This window comes from Equus caballus, chromosome 15 (genome assembly GCF_041296265.1).
Source record: "Equus caballus isolate H_3958 breed thoroughbred chromosome 15, TB-T2T, whole genome shotgun sequence".
In the NCBI taxonomy this organism is placed as follows: domain Eukaryota; kingdom Metazoa; phylum Chordata; class Mammalia; order Perissodactyla; family Equidae; genus Equus; species Equus caballus.
In genome coordinates, this window is record NC_091698.1 from 33,757,842 (window position 1) to 33,773,195 (window position 15,354).

Below are 15,354 nucleotides of genomic sequence, written 5' to 3' on the forward strand. Positions count from 1 at the left end.
GGAAAGGCCTTCCTTGGGAAATAACCTTTATCTGAGCCTTGAAGGAGGTGAGGCATAGAGCGTATGACAGGGGAGAGGAAACAGCACATCTGCAAGTCCCAAATGCCCGAGGGGAAAAGAGCCAGAGGGATTTGGGGGAATGGTGGTGGCAATGGGTTAGGCAGGGACCAGACCAAGCAGGGACTCTTTAGAATCTTAACTCGGGGAGACACATGCCCAGATTTGTTTCTTATGCTGATAATGCCATGTAGGGGACAGATTGGAGGAGTCAGGTGTGGACGCAGGTAAGAGCCTTCTGAGTGAAGGACGACTGTATCCCAACCAGAACAGGTGTAGACAGATCCCCAAGGTCCAGGTGCAGGCCTCAGTTTCCCCACCATAGCACTGTGGGTGCGGCGGCACCCGGGTCTCCGCCCTGTCATCTGGGTCTCCCCAGGGCTCCATCCGAGCGCCCGAGCATCAGGGCGCGCGGAGGAACCGCCCGCATTCAGCCGCGGGCCGGGGCGGTCTGGGCGGGGCGGGTCCCGTGAGCACCCGACCGGCTCGCCGCCCAATCGCCGCGGGCCCGCCGAGCCCCGGGGGGCTGGGGCCGCCGCCGCCGCCGCCGGAACGTGCCGCGGCTGCGCGACGCTCGAGCGCCGGGCAGGGCAGCGGGCGCGCTCAGTCTGGCGGCGGCGGCCGTGCGCGGACGGACGTGCCCGGAGCGCCGCAGCCGCCCGCAGCCGAGCCGAACCGCGCGCGCCCGCCCTGCCGCCCGCCATGGTGTCATGGATCATCTCCAGGCTGGTGGTGTAAGTGGCCTTCTTCCCCGCGCCCCTTCCTCGCCCTCCTTCTCCACCCCCGGCCCCCGCGCTGCGCGCCGCCCCTGCAGCGCCCGGCCCCGGTCGCCCCGGCTATTAATACCCCGCGGCCGCTAAATTTAGCAGGTACAGTAGCTGCCGAGGACGCCGGCGAGCGGGCGGCACAGGACGCGGCGGCGGCTGCCCTGCGGGCCGGGCCCGGGCGCGGGGGACCGGCAGGCGGGGCGGCGAGCGCGGGGGCGCACCGGGGCTCCGCCGGGGGCTGCGCTTTGTTCCCCCGGGTGGGGGATTGAGGGGGGCCCGACCGGCGCTCCGCGAGGACACGCGTCCCTTTCCCCTGGGAGAAGCGCTGGCCGGGGTCGCCCGCCGCCGCCACGCTTTTGTCAGGTGAAAATGACAGACCGAGTCCAGACGAGCCTGGGGCGCTGCCCGGAGGGGTGAGCGCGGAGAAGGGCGGCGAGATGGAGGCGGGGCTCCTAACGGGGTTGAACAAATACTCCTTTTTAGGTTTTTCAGAATTGACAGCGGCAAAGGCAAGTGGGACTTAGGAGGACCTATATGAATCTTGGGGTAGACGCCTCGCGTCCCCGAGTCCGATTCCTTTGGCGGGGGTTTGAGGGGGACATAGGGGCAGGCATCTCCAAGAATTCACGGGAAATTTCCAAGTGACGGGTAGCCACCCGGATGGTGGCGATGACACCTCCCAGGCCTTGCTGGAGAGCGCAGAGTCATCTCGGGTGAGGCCTGTGTGAAGTCATTGCGGGTGGGCGTGGGGGGCGTTTTTCTCTGTCAAGCTCCAGAGCTGAGGAGACCTTTGAAGAGCTCCCACCCTCGTGGATTTATTCGCCTTTGCAGCTAGACGTGGCTGTCCAGAACCTCTGCTTCCCTAAGCGCTCTCGCCTGAGTCAGGACAGGTTTGCCACCTGCTCAGGAAGCCGGGGCTGAAATTGGTCGGAAGAGTCGGGGTGGGTGGTGCGCCTCGGGCTTTTTCTTTGTCTGAGAAGGACGGCTCTGGACGCTGGTTAATTGTGCACCATCACTCCCCACGTTTTGAAACATCTCCCATCTCCTATCCTTTACTGATTTTCAAAGCAGTCAGGGGCAGGCTTCTGAAGTCGTTCTCAGCATTGTATCCTGGCCACCATTCTGGGCTTTCCTGCCAAAGCCAGTGTCCCTGCCTCTCAGCCCCCAAGTTCATTTCATGTAGACTGCTGGGGTTTGTGCTGTACCTGGAGATGGCGTGTTAAATATGTGGAAGATCTCTGCGGGCAGAGCTGGTATGATAACGCAGGGAAGCAGCTGGCACGCCTCGCCCCACCTCATGCCTGACCGAAGCCGGTCTTGACTTCAGGGTGGTCCTTTCTCTCCTGAGGTGGTGCTCTGATCTTCGTATTTGCAGGTGGCTTCTGAGGAGCCTCAGGGTGGGGCTGGAGAGTTTAGTTGGCCTGGCTGGAGGGCTCACTCTGTATGGGTCCTACTGGGCTGGGGCAGGAGCACTGGGGAGTGAGGGCTTCTGATCTGGGGTCCATGTGACCATCTCTGATTTTATGAACACCGTTCCCCTTACATAAAGGCAGCTGAGGGGTGTGGAAAGGCACACATTTGCGGAGGGTGGTCTCAGGGACTTGCTGTTACTTTCTAAAACAACTATACTCCCCAAAAGTGAAGCTTCAGAGAACTTAAATGACCGTAATAGCTACCCCTCTGGTCAGCCCAGGACCCTCTGCCCCAAGGGAGAGTTTGTGAAATTTGGGGTTGTTATTCCCACTGTCAGCTCCGAAAGGTCAGGAGTACCACCTAGCCCCCGAGTCCCTAATTCTCTATAGAAACCCCCCATGGAAGTGTCAGCTGTGAATTATTAAAACCACTTTAATAAGCAGTGCCTTTTTCACATAAATAATACTTTATTAATTATAGGAACATCAGAAAATCTAGATAGACTGAAAATCATCCACATTATCACCACACAGAGATAGCAAATGGTAATTTTGGGAGGTATATTCTTCAAGATGTTTTTCCCTATGCGTATATGCATATATATTTATATTTACCATTCAGGGAAATTATCAGTTCAGCCCAAATTTCCACAAACCTCTTAGCAAAGAGTAGGAATACTGTGTTTGGAGTCAGACAACCCATGGTTCAAATCCCAGTGCTGCCTCTTGCCAGCTGATCCCAGTTCACAACTCAGATCACGAGAGATCCTAGTTCACAAGCTAGTTAACCTCATGTTGCTGTTGCAAAGATTTCAATGACACATGATATATAAATTGCCAAGCACCACGGAGGGTGTCAAATCAATGATGACTCCCTCCTTCTGTCGTCCCAGGTACCTAAGAGAGGGCGTAAGAGCTCCTGAGGGGCCCTTAGACTTTACTCCTGTGGTTTTCAAACTGGCTTCTCTGAGGACCACCCAGCCTGAGTGGGTGGGCTCTGGGCTCCCCAGCCCTGCTTCAACATGAGCAACTCCCCTTTCATTTGTTTTATACGTGGAGCTTCTAGACAAAATATAATTTGGAAAATATATGGGTTTTTCTGCCAATGAAAAGCGCTGCTCCAGCCTTCCCTTCATCTCTAAAACTGCAGAGGGCGTGTGCCCTGCCCAAGGACATGAGGTGAGCTGGTGAAGAAAACAGGCTCTGGGTTTTTGGTCCAACGCCCTTTCTACCTCTGCCTGTCCTTGACAGTTGTCCTAAATGGATCTCTTTCAAGCTCCCAAGACCTCTGGTATGCTGTCCTATGATTTTATCCACAAGTTCCATTTCCTGTAAGCAATCTTTTCATGGTTTTATAAGCCTCTGTCACATAGAAGAACGTTTAAGGAAGACGTATCACTGTGTTCTGAGGATAGAGAGGGAGTGTCTTCCTTCCAGCCAGAGGCCTTAAGACAAGTTGGTGGCGCCTAGGGACAGCCAGCCGGTGCTTATAGATGTCTGAGTCACCATCGGCTGTGAACGTTTTTAGGGCAGTGATTGTGGCTTATTTCCCTCTCCAACCTCTCACCCCCTCCCAAGGCTCTTTTTGCAGTACCTGGCACCTGAGTGCATGCACTAAAGGTGGGTTGTGTTGAAGGAGGTCAGAGGCCCTGGGATAAGCAGGGGAGCTGACCAGTGTTGTCCCCTGGGGATGGAGGTTAGTGGGCATCAGGACAGGCTTGTACCCACGGGGCAAAGCTGTTGGAGTGAGGACCAATTTGACATGCTGCTATCTTGCCAGCTGTCTTCCTCCTAACTCCCTTGGCTCCGCCTAGGAAGAATTAAGGAAGAGATACTTAGTGCGGTAGCAAGGTTGGCCTTGTCAGAAGCTGGTTGATATCTGCATGGAACACGGGAGCTCATTTAGGACTGGGCTGCTTGCCTCCTTTAAAATACTTTGTCTTCTTTACAAACCACTCAAGGCCGAGGCACGAATGAATTTCAAACTGGGCTGAGTGTGTTTGTGTGCCCTGGAGGGGGCATGCAGAGGTTGCTCTGTGGCTTTTTGGGAGAATGTCGTCTCCTGAAGCATTTATTCCAAGGAGCGGTTATTGCCTCATCATCTCCGGACAGAATTTTGGCCGAGGCCCAGATTGTTGGCTAAACGGATCCAGAACTTCCCACCATTCATGGGGTTAGTAGACCAAAACTCCAATGCACTGCATGGGGAAGAAGAGAGTCCTAATTCAACAAATTTTCTAAATAACTGGTAGCTATGCAGAAAAAAACCCTTTTTTCCACATTGTACATCTTTTACAAATGTTAGTTTTTAGAAAGTACAGTCTGATGCTTAAAACAGAGTGTTAGTTTGACGGCTGAAGCTCTGACTGCATCCTAGGGCTGTGATTTGAAGCCTGAAGTCTGTGTGCCCTGGTCGGGGTGTTCAAGTAGAGGAGACCGGAAGGAATATGGGGTGTCCTCAAGATGTCCCCCAACGGTTACAAAACAAATGGAAAAAAAACAAAAGGCCATAAATTCTTAAACATAAGCTTGCCTTTCTTTGGGGTCTGCTTTTCAAAAGCGGAATGCAGAAAAATGATCCCGTTAATGGAGGGTTCAAGTTGGTTGAGGATTTGTTTCCTGGCACTGTGGAGTGGTCCAGGGTAGGAGCTGGGTAAATATTTCAGTTGGGTTGTGAGAGGAAAGATTTGTGCTGAAAGTCAGCAAACTTGGCTTCTAGTCCCAGCTCTGGTCTCATCCACCGTCAGTCCTCAGGGCAACTTGCACCCACCCTGGGGCCCTGCTCCTGGTCTAGGAGACAGGGAGTGGGCCAGCATCACCTTGGAGGTCTTAATAATTCCAAGAGCCAGTGCTCCCCTAGGGCCCTAGGCTCCCCTGGCCCAAGAGCACCATGTTTGTTTATAAACAAGAGAAGTCTCCTCAAGGAAGTGAAGAATACCAGCTTAGATTTCACCACTGTTCTGCTGCCCTCTTCTTTGTTGATTAATCCTGCCTGCCTGCCTGCTGGGAAGTAGCTTTTGTGTACTTCTCCCACTGTGTCTTATTTGAAGGTGAGGTGACAAGTGAGGGTCTCACCTGGTTCTTACTGGCTCAGTCCTCCCTTTCCTTCTGAAGCGCGCCATCTTCCTCAGAGCGTGTGTTATTTGTGGGGAGGAAGAGAAGAACAAGAGAAAAGGGAGTCAAGGCAGCTAGTGAGGCTGCTGTTTTGTATTGTGTAGGTGAGTTGTGTGTGTATGTTTTCCAAGGGGGCTTAACAACTGGGGGAGGGGAAGATTTGGCCGTGCAGTAGTCACTGCATACGGCCCCTTTGGAATTTCATTGCCAAGGATGAGCCACACACATGCCCACCCGGTTACCAGGATTCTTGGTGTCTGTGGGAATTTCTCCAGGAACCAACGAGAGCTAAGGAGGGTTGCATTTGGGCTATGAGGATATTTTCCTCTCACTTCTGGGCCTTGGGAAGGCCCTGATGGGTTGGAAGATGACTAGTTATATATATATTGTTTGTTCTAAACTTTCAAATCTTATCTGTCTTTACACAGAAGCACATTGTTTTCCCTTTGCGTTTTTTTAGTCACGCCCGGGGCTTTCCTGGGATTATAGAGAAAAAGGAAATATAGATAAAGGACCAAATATTTGGGATGCAATAGGGATGTCTGAAGGAATCTTGACAATCTGGTATAGGCCTTCAAGCATGGCGTGCGTACCAGGACCAGGGATGGCAAATGAGTTTCATCTCTTATAATTGATGGGAAGCTGCCTTGGGACACTGTCTTGAGGAGAGTATGAAGCTGGGTTGGGCTCAGCGGGGAGAGTCCCCTGAGTGATTTGCACAGGGAAGATGGTAGTGGGGGCACACACGTTGGTTCAGTATTTGCTCTATGGGTTCCTGATCCGAGAAGGCCTGTCCCACTGTCAGAGTTTCACATGCTTCCCTAAATTAGTAAACAGAGAGCAGCATCCTGTACCTGAGTTGACATTACCTTCTGACATCCCGCCCACACCAGGCCTTGTCAGTCACCTGGCAGTTTTGGCCAAAGGTGCCTCCTCGTTTCTGGCATAGGGAGCTGTCCAGCCTAGTGGCTCTCTAGTCTGCCTCTTTCCTCTTAGGATGATCATGCCTATTCGACTTTTTCCCTTTTTTCTTTGCCTTTCACCAGTCACAGCTCAGTTAAATTCCGCCTTTTCTTTTCTTTGTGACTTATGCTTTCACATCTTTTCTACCTCCTTATAGGTGCCTGTGGTTGGTACCTTGGGCTTCAAAACAAGTTTCCCATTCCCTTCTGGTACCATACGCCATCCTACCTTGTGCCACTCAGCCAAAGGAGTGGGCATGTGACCCAGGCCTAGCTACACATTTCCCTGGGCACAAAGATTGGTCCAGAGGTGGGTATGTGACCCAACTGAGCCACAGATCTTTCCCCAGGGTTTTTTGATTTGAAGCTGGGAGAGGAGAGCCTTGCCTATGGGGCCCAGAGCTGGAAAGATATGAAGGTGGGGCAGCTGGTGGCTAAACACCTTGGCACATGGAGAAGGCCTGTCGGCCAAAGGGTCAAATACAGCGAAGCAGAGAGAAACAGAGATGAGACGCGGGCAGAGAGAGAAGGAAGCTGGCACGGGAGCCTTGATTCTAGTTACTCAGGCCCCGGTTCCTGCCGCTTCTCCTTTGATGCCTTGAGCTGGTCCATATCCTAGAATGAAAGCCTTGACTAGCGCTTATGTTAATTAACTGTTTATTGTAGTGGTGAGGCTGGACTGGGTTATGCTGCAGTAACAACTCCCAAATCCCAGTGGCTGAAGACAGCAGAGGTTTATTTCTTGCTTTATGCTGCCTGTTCGCTGTGGGCTGGCAGAGGTACTCTGCTCGTTGTAATCACCAGAGGCCCAGGCTGACTGCGTCTCCTTTGTCTTAGGGTGCTAGCGTTGCACCAGGATTCACTGTGGTAGGGAAAGAAAGATGGAGAGTCAGGCACTGTCTCTTAAGTCCCTCTAACCAGAAGTGACATGTGTCACTCACATTTGATTGTTCAAAGAAGATCATATGGCCATGCCTGTGCGTGGAGAAGTATAATTGTACTAAACATCTGTGAACAGCCCCAGTGACCACGATGTGTGTTGAATGGATTAATCCTCACCAGCTTTGCAACCCTGTAAATGTCGTTTTTTGCTAAAGTTGGTGTAAGATGGGGATTTTTTCCCCCTCTTGCAACTGGGAGAGTTTTAACACACTCCTTTACCTCCTTATATTAGAAAAATCTCTCACGCCCCTTTTGACCCCTTTTCTTTATTCTGTTTGGGAGTTCAAAAAGGAGGTCTTAATTTTGGGGGAGAAATTAGCAATTGTAAAGAACCGATGCTGTTCCATGGCCGAAGCCCTCAAGGTGCCCTACGATTTTCATTACACTCTCCATGTTTGTCTCCGTTCACCTTCCTGCATGAAACCTCCCTTGGGTGCCCTAACTGAAGGAAGATTTCTGTCCTCTGGGTCTCTGGAGTGGCATTGTCACTTTGTACCTTGTGATACGTTTATGTCCCCTTAAGAACCGTATCTGTTTCTTAGTCTCCCTCACGGCTCTTCATGTGTAGAAGGTGCCCAATGAATGCATGTTGGATCACGAATGAGTCAGGACCTCACTACTTAAAGAGTGGTCTGTGCATCAGCAGCATTGGCATCACCGGGAGATAGTTAGGAATGCAGAATCCTGGGCCCCACCCACGACCTGGTGAATCTGCATTTTAACAGGATCCCCATGAAGCTTGAGAAGCACTGAATCAGGGGACAGGGTACCGTCATCTCCTGTGTAAAAGGAAAAGAAATGGTCTTGCCTAAGATTCCCATTATTGGCTGTAAATTCAATCCCAAGTCATCCATTTGTGCTAGAGTGTGGTTCATCCTTTCTGGTCTGACAGGTCCCAACTCTGACTTTTTATGAGTTCTGATGGCATAATTGGACTCCACAAACCCAGTGCCCAACTGTGAACCTTTTGCAGGTAGGCTTCTTAATTGTGATGTGTAAAATTTAGTTTTGCCACATTTGGGGTTAGACTACCAAGGCAATGCCTGTCAGCCAGAATATGGAGCTGAGTGGGTCATACTACTCAGAGGCAAGTGGGAGACAACCTGCCTTGAAAAAGAGGCATGGTGCAACACAGCTGACGCTGGGGACTCACGGTGGATTTACAGGAACACACAGGGGCTTCTTCTCATGAGCACGTGAGGCTGAGAAGAACTGCGTCCCCTGTGTCCGTCCTGAGGAAGCTGCAGCATCCGGCAGGATCTGTCAATGCTGCAGGCCAGGCCCTGTGTGCTGTGTCATCCTGTCTTATCAGCGAGTCCTCTCAGCACTACCTTCAAAATACTCCCCCATCCAACCGACTCCCACCTCCACTGCCGCCACCCTGTTCCCACTCAAAATTATTGCTCCCCCAGATCATTTCAAAACTCTCCTAATTGTTTTCCTTTCTTCTACTCTTGTCCCTTCGGTGATTTGTTTAACATGTGGGATAGGTCATACCTTTGCCCTGCTGTGTTTAAAAACTGTCCAAAGACCTCCCATCGCACTAAGAATAAAATGGACTCCTTTCCATTCTCCACAAGACTCAGCAAGGCCCCTGCCCGCTGCCCTGACCTCACCTTGCACTGCTCTCCCCATACTCACTCAGCTCCAACCTCCTCACTGTTCCTGGAAGGCGACAAGCTTGTCCCACCCGGGGGCCTTTGCACTTGCTCTTCTCTCTTGCCTCTCCCCTAGCTCGTCCATGGCCTTCTCCCTCTCTCCATTTTGGTCTCCGCTCACATGTCACCTCTGCAGGAGAGGCCTTTTCTGACCCCCTTCTCCAAGTACACTGCACACACCACTCTATCCCCTTATCACACCCTGACACTGTGCTTTTAGTTCAGTTGTTTACTTATTTATGATCTCTCTCTCCACTAGGATTTAATCTTCATAACTTTTGAGACTTTTATCGTGTTCACAGCTGTTTTCCCAGTGCCTAGGGCAGCTCTAAGCTGGTAGCAGGTGTTTAAAAAATATGTGAACGATGACTTAGTATTCCCTTTGGGGTTAGAAGATCCTTTTTAAAACCTAGGTTTGTAGAACCTTGATTTGTGACCGTGGCAAGTGACTTAACCTCTCTAAGCCTCAGTTTTTTCATCTGTAAAATGAAGAGTTTGATTTCTGTTTCTGGAAATACGGAAAACTAAATATTCTGAAACTCCTCCCATAATAAAACCAAATAAAAAATTTTCTAAAAATGTTGGATAAAATATAACATGGATCCCCTTAAGTGCATTGCTGAGCTTTTAAGGAAGTGAGGGAATTTGCCAGGAGACAAGATAGAGAGGAAAACATTTTGCAAGGGTGGAAGCTAGTACTGTAGCAGCTGTATAAGAGACCACCCTGAAATTTAGCTTAAAACAGCAGCCGTTTTGTTAACGTCTCCCCTGGCTCTGTGGGCCAGGAATTAGACAGGACCCAGGACACAAAACTTATCTCTGCTTCATGATATCTGGGTCTCAACTGGGTGATGCAAATGGCACTGGTAGACTGGGCATCTTTCTTTTCATGTGTTCCAAGGCCTCCCCATGTGGTCTTTCCTTGTGATTTCTCTTGCGTGGGGACCTCAGGATAGTCAAATTTCTTATGTGGTGGCTCAGAGCTCCAAGAGTGAGTGTCCAAGAAGCATCAGTAGAAACTGCAAGACTTTTTGTGCTCTCATCTCAGAAGTCCCAGGATGACACTTCTGGTACATTCTGTTGGCCAAATAAGTCACTAAGGCCATCCTAGATTTGAAGATGGGGGATTAGACTTCACCTCTCAATAGGAGGGGTATCAAATAATTTGTAGCCATCCTTAATATACCTTAATATAAGTCAAGGACTGGCCCAGCTTGGTTTCAATATCTCCGTAGAGAAAAGAGGGACCTTGAGTCTGTGAAGGTAATAAGTCAGAGCTGGATGTTTGCATAAAGCTGAGATTTGAAGGGATGTTCCGTAGTAGAGACCTGAGTGGAAAGATGGACCCACAAGCACAGGGAGGTGACAGTGAAGTTTGGGAATTTGAAACTATCCATGGACCTGTCCTTATATGGGTTTGAGGTTTAAATTAACATATCCTGCATGGTCTGAGTACCCCTGAATGAGTGCTTCACATAAAAATTGGTCCTGGGCCGGTGATACCCCTAGGGCATCTGGCAGAAATTAATCCAGTCTCTCTAAGGGCTCTCAGTACACATCATACAGAATGAGCCCCAAAGAACATGAATTCACACACCAAAATTACAAAACGCATGAGGCAACAACCGCCCTAAGCAGGAGTTAATGAACACTGCAAGCAGCAGGATTCACCCTCCCTCAATCGATCAATCAATGAATCAATAACGTATACTAATTATATATTATTTATATAAAATAACTATTAGAGACTTTAGAATAAGTCTTTCTAAAATGAAAAAATAAATAAAGAATTGAAAATATGAAAAAGCAGCAGATCCTGAGGTGGAGAGGAGAGAGGAATGGGCCTCTTGGAAAAGTAAAAAATAAAGTATTGAGATTAAAACCCCAGCGGATTGGTTAAAATGATGAGGGGTGATGTTTTCGACACTGCATCTTAAAGCTGGAAGAGATCTTAGTGATCCCAGGCTGTGTTTGACAGACAAGGACGGTGGGACAGGAGGACTTAGGTCATTCATTAAGGTCAGTAGCCCGATTGGCTAGACCAAGACTTGAGGCCAGGCGTCCAGTTTCTCAAAGTGTTTTGATGTGGAAGAAAGGAGGTTTGTTTTATGTGGTTAGAGAGTTGGACTCAGACCAGTAGGTGACTAGAAGACAAATTTTTGGCTTGATAGAAGGAAAAGATACCCAGTAATTGGTGCTAATGTGAGACAATGAACTCAAGGCATCCAACCCTAAGAATTTCCAACTCTAAACCTCTATAATTTTAATCTTTTCCCTTATTGTAGTGGAGGGAGAGAGATAAGAGTTATTGGGAGGATTTTCTTTTCTGGTGGGTAGGCCTTCCATCCTTGTTCAAGATTGATTGATTCATTCATTCATTCATTCACTGCCCATTTATTGACTGTTTGCTTTGTGTCAAGCACTACACCAGGAACCAGGGGTATAAAGATGAGTGAGTTCCAGTTCTGTCTTTGAGAAGTTTATGAGGTCATATAGCCAGTCAGTGGGAAACTTGGATTTGAATTCAAATGTCCCTCCTACCTGCCAGTGCTCTTTCCATTGGGTAGCTATTTTGTGGGTGTATTGGAAAGACTTTTCTGGCTTTGGTTGGAAATTGTAGAGAGGAGCCCATTCAGCAGGGGAAGTAGTGCATCTGACATATGAAGGGATTGAACCACTGCTGTCTCTCTCTGCCTGGGAGACAATGTGGCATTCAATGTTGAGAGTGGAGAAGGCAGAGGAGAGGGTGTGCTGAGTGAAAACAATCTGGGACAAAGAGATGAGTGAGGTTGAACATCCTTACCCACTGAATTAGTCGACTGTAACAGACTGCTGCTGTAACAAATAACCACAGACTTAGTGGTTTATAACAACAGAAATTTAATCTTCTACGGTTCTGGAGGCCTTAAGCCTGAAATGAGTCTTTTGGGGCTAAAATCAAGGTGTTGGCCTGACAGTTTTCTTCTGGGAGCTCCAGAGGAGAATCCATCTCTTGCTTCTTCCAGCATCTAGTGGCTCTTGGCATTCCTTGGCTTGTGGCCGCATCACTCCAGTCTCTGCCTCTGTAGTCACGTTGCCTTCTCTTCTGTCTTTATATCTTCATCTCCTCCCTTTTAGAAGAAGACTCACAATTACATTTAGTGCCCACCTGGATAATCCAAGATAATCTCCCCATCTTGAAATCCTTAACTGAATCAGATCTGCAAAGTCTCTTTTCCATATAAGGTAACATTTATAGGTTTCAGGAGTTAGAACTTGGATATCTTTGGGGGCCATTATTCAGCCACCAAACCCATGACTGCTGGCCCTGCTGCCACCAAGCTGAGGGGAGTTCATTTAAGAAGAACCTACAGAAAAGAGAACATTGATGTTCTAATGTCTTATTTTGTCTCCATTTTTGGACTCTCTTTGATTTGTAAAAATTAATTACTGAGAAATGGTTAGGGTATAATGGGTAACAATTCAATGAATACTCCTTTACTCACCACCCAGTTTGAAAAATAGAGCATTACCTTCCTTGTATCAATATACCACTGTTTAGGGACATTTAGGTTCTTTCTAGATTTTTGTTTTTCTCCTTTGCTTTTGAAAAGAATTCTGCCATGAACATTCTTATACATGTTTCCGGGTGCACCTGTGCACAGATTTCTTTAGGAATGGAATGGCTGAGGCGTGGGGTATATGCATCTTTCCCTTGACCAAGTAACATAAATTAAGTTTCCATAGATGGTTGGCTCTGTTTCCAGGCTCTTTATTCTGTTCCATTAATCAATTTGTCTGAGCCTGCACCAGGACCGCGTTGTCTTAATTACTATAACTTTATGAAAATTCTTGCTATCTGGCTAGGCAAGTCCCCTCCACATTTTTTTCTTCAGAAATTTTTTTCCAAAATGATTTTCCTTCAGCAAAATATACAATTTGAGTTATGTCATATCTTTACCATCACTTGATATTGTCACACTTTAGAATTTTTGCCATTCTGGTGGGTACAAAATGGAATCTCATTATGGTTTTAGTTTGCATTTCCCTGAATACTAATGAGATCGAGCATGTTTTCTTATGTTTATTGCCCATTCATGTTCTCTCTTCTGTGAAGAGCCTGTTCGAGTCTTGCCAATTTTTCTCTTGTCCTTATCTTACTGATTTGTAGGAATTCTTTAAATATTCTGGATGCTAATCCTCTGTCACTTATATGTTACAAATGTCTTCTCCCAGTCTGTGGTTTATGTTTTTATTTTCTTGATGGTGTATTTTGATGAATAGAAGTTCTTAATATTAATGCAGTGGTTTTATCAATTTTTTCATTTATGGTTTCTACTTTTTGTGTCTTGGGAAAACCTTACCTACTTGAAATCGTGAAGATATTCTCCTATATTGCTCCTAGCAAGTTTATAGTTTTGCCATTCACATTTGATTTCTTAATCCTTCTTGAGATGTTTTTTGTATATGATGTGAAGTAGGACTCCAGAATTTTTTTTCCGTAGGAAAAACCAATTGTTCCAGCACCATTTATTATAAAGTTTATCCTTTCTCTTTATATCTGCAATGCCCAGCTCTGTCATAAATTAAGTTTCTATAGATGCGTGAGTCTGATTCTGGGCCTTTATTTTGTTCCACTGTCTTAATTACTGTAGCTTTGGGAACATTCTTCCTATCTGGCATGGTGAATCCCCCCTCCTTCAAAAGTGCCTTAGCACTTTCCTCTTTGATGTTTATGTTTAGAACTATCTTAGAATTGTGTTACATACAACACACACACACACACACACACACACACTGACACAAATCTGTTAGTTTGATTGGAATAACATTGAGTGTATGGGACAACAAAAAGTTGATTTTCTTAAGATAATGAGTGTTCCAATCCATAAACATGGTATCTATCTCTATTTAGTTCTTCTTTAATGATTTTCAATAAAACTTTATAATTTTTGCTGTAAATGTCTTGTGCATCATTTGTTAGGTGTATTCCCGGGTACTTGATGTTTGTTGATGCCAGCGTATTTAGCATCTGATTAAAATTTTCATCTTCCAACTATTTGAAGAATGCAACCGTGTTAAACTGTAGATTCTTTTGGGCTTTCCAGATAAATCATCATGTCATCTGTTGTCTCTTTCCAGTAATGATTCCTTTTTTTTCCTTCCCCTTATTGTCCTGGTTAAGATCTTTAGTTTTGGGGCTGGCCCGGCGGCGCAGTGGTTAAGTGCACACAGTCCGCTTCGGCAGCCCGGGGTTTGCCGGTTTGGATCCCGGGTGCGGACATGGCACCACTTGACAAGCCATGCTGTAGCAGGCGTCCCACATATAAAGTAGAGGAAGATGGGCACGGATGTTAGCTCAGGGCTAATCTTCCTCAAAAAAAAAAAAAAAAAGATCTCTAGTGAAAGATGACTAATAGTGGCGAAGGCAGACATTTTTGCCTTGTTCCTGATTTTAAAAGGAATGCTTCAACATTTTCCCACAAAGTGTGGTGTTTGCTGTAGAGTTTTCAGAAATATCCTTTATCACTCTATATTTTCTTCTCTTCCTAGTTTGCTAAGAGTTTTTATAATGAATGGTATTGTATTTTATCTAAAGCTTCTATTGAGATGATAATATATATTTTTGGCCTTTAATCTGTTAAGTGGCAAATTGTATTAATTAGTTTTACCATTAACCAACTTTGCCTTCCTGGATAAACCCAATTTGGTCATAAAGTTGTTTTTCTTCTTGGTTGTTGTTAGAATAATCCTAGAGTCATTTTGTTAATATTTAGTTGATTTTTTTTGAGCTATATTTGTGAGGGGTGTGGTTATATTGTCCTTATCTGGTTTTGATATCAAGATTATGCTAGACTCATAAACTAAGTTGGGGAGGTATCTCCTTTTTCTGTACTCTGGAATAGTCTGTGTAAGATTGAGTTTCTTTCTTGCATGTAAAATGGTCATCTATTGCCAGTACTGCCAACTTGCCAGTAAAATCATCAGGGCCAGGTGCTTTTTCTGTGGGAAGGTATTAAACTACTGATTCGATTTCTTTAATGGTTATAGATTTTCTGTATTTTCTTGAGTCAATATTAGCTTAAGACTTCATTCACTTTAGTAATTTTTCAAATTTATCGACAGTTAACAACATTGCTTCTGCACCCCATGCCTTTTTCCCTCTCCCGCTAGCACTGTAATCATTAGATGCATCTTAAATGTTCTTACTCCTTCTTATTTCTGATTTGTTTCCCTGTCTCCATTGCATTATGAATAATTTTCTTCACATCTAGCTCCTTAGCCATATCTAATCAGCTGCTGAATGTACTCACTGATTTTTAAATTTCAATTATTATGTTTTAGAAATCCTATTTAGTTCTGTTTCAAATTATTTGGTCATATTTTATGGTCTCTGTTCCTTCCACATATTTTAAATTCACTTTTATTCCTCTAAACGTATTGAACATTTATTTTATATTCT

The 15,354-nt window shown here is 46.5% G+C and overlaps 1 protein-coding gene across 11 annotated transcripts in view; it reads left to right on the top strand.

The window, feature by feature from the left end:
* Positions 1–459: 459 nt before the first annotated feature.
* The window catches only part of REEP1 (receptor accessory protein 1), a 98,053-nt gene continuing 83,158 nt past the window's right edge, over positions 460–15,354 (top strand). For 5 of the 11 annotated variants that reach the window (XM_023618772.2, XM_023618774.2, XM_070235181.1 and 2 more), the window contains exon 1: positions 592–791. In XM_023618772.2, the coding sequence (XP_023474540.1) occupies positions 760–791 (32 nt within the window). In that variant the 5' untranslated portion in view covers positions 592–759. Of the gene's footprint in view, positions 792–15,354 lie in introns of all 11 variants that reach the window. The other 6 variants (XR_011425948.1, XM_023618773.2, XM_070235189.1 and 3 more) reach the window with 4 other exon arrangements.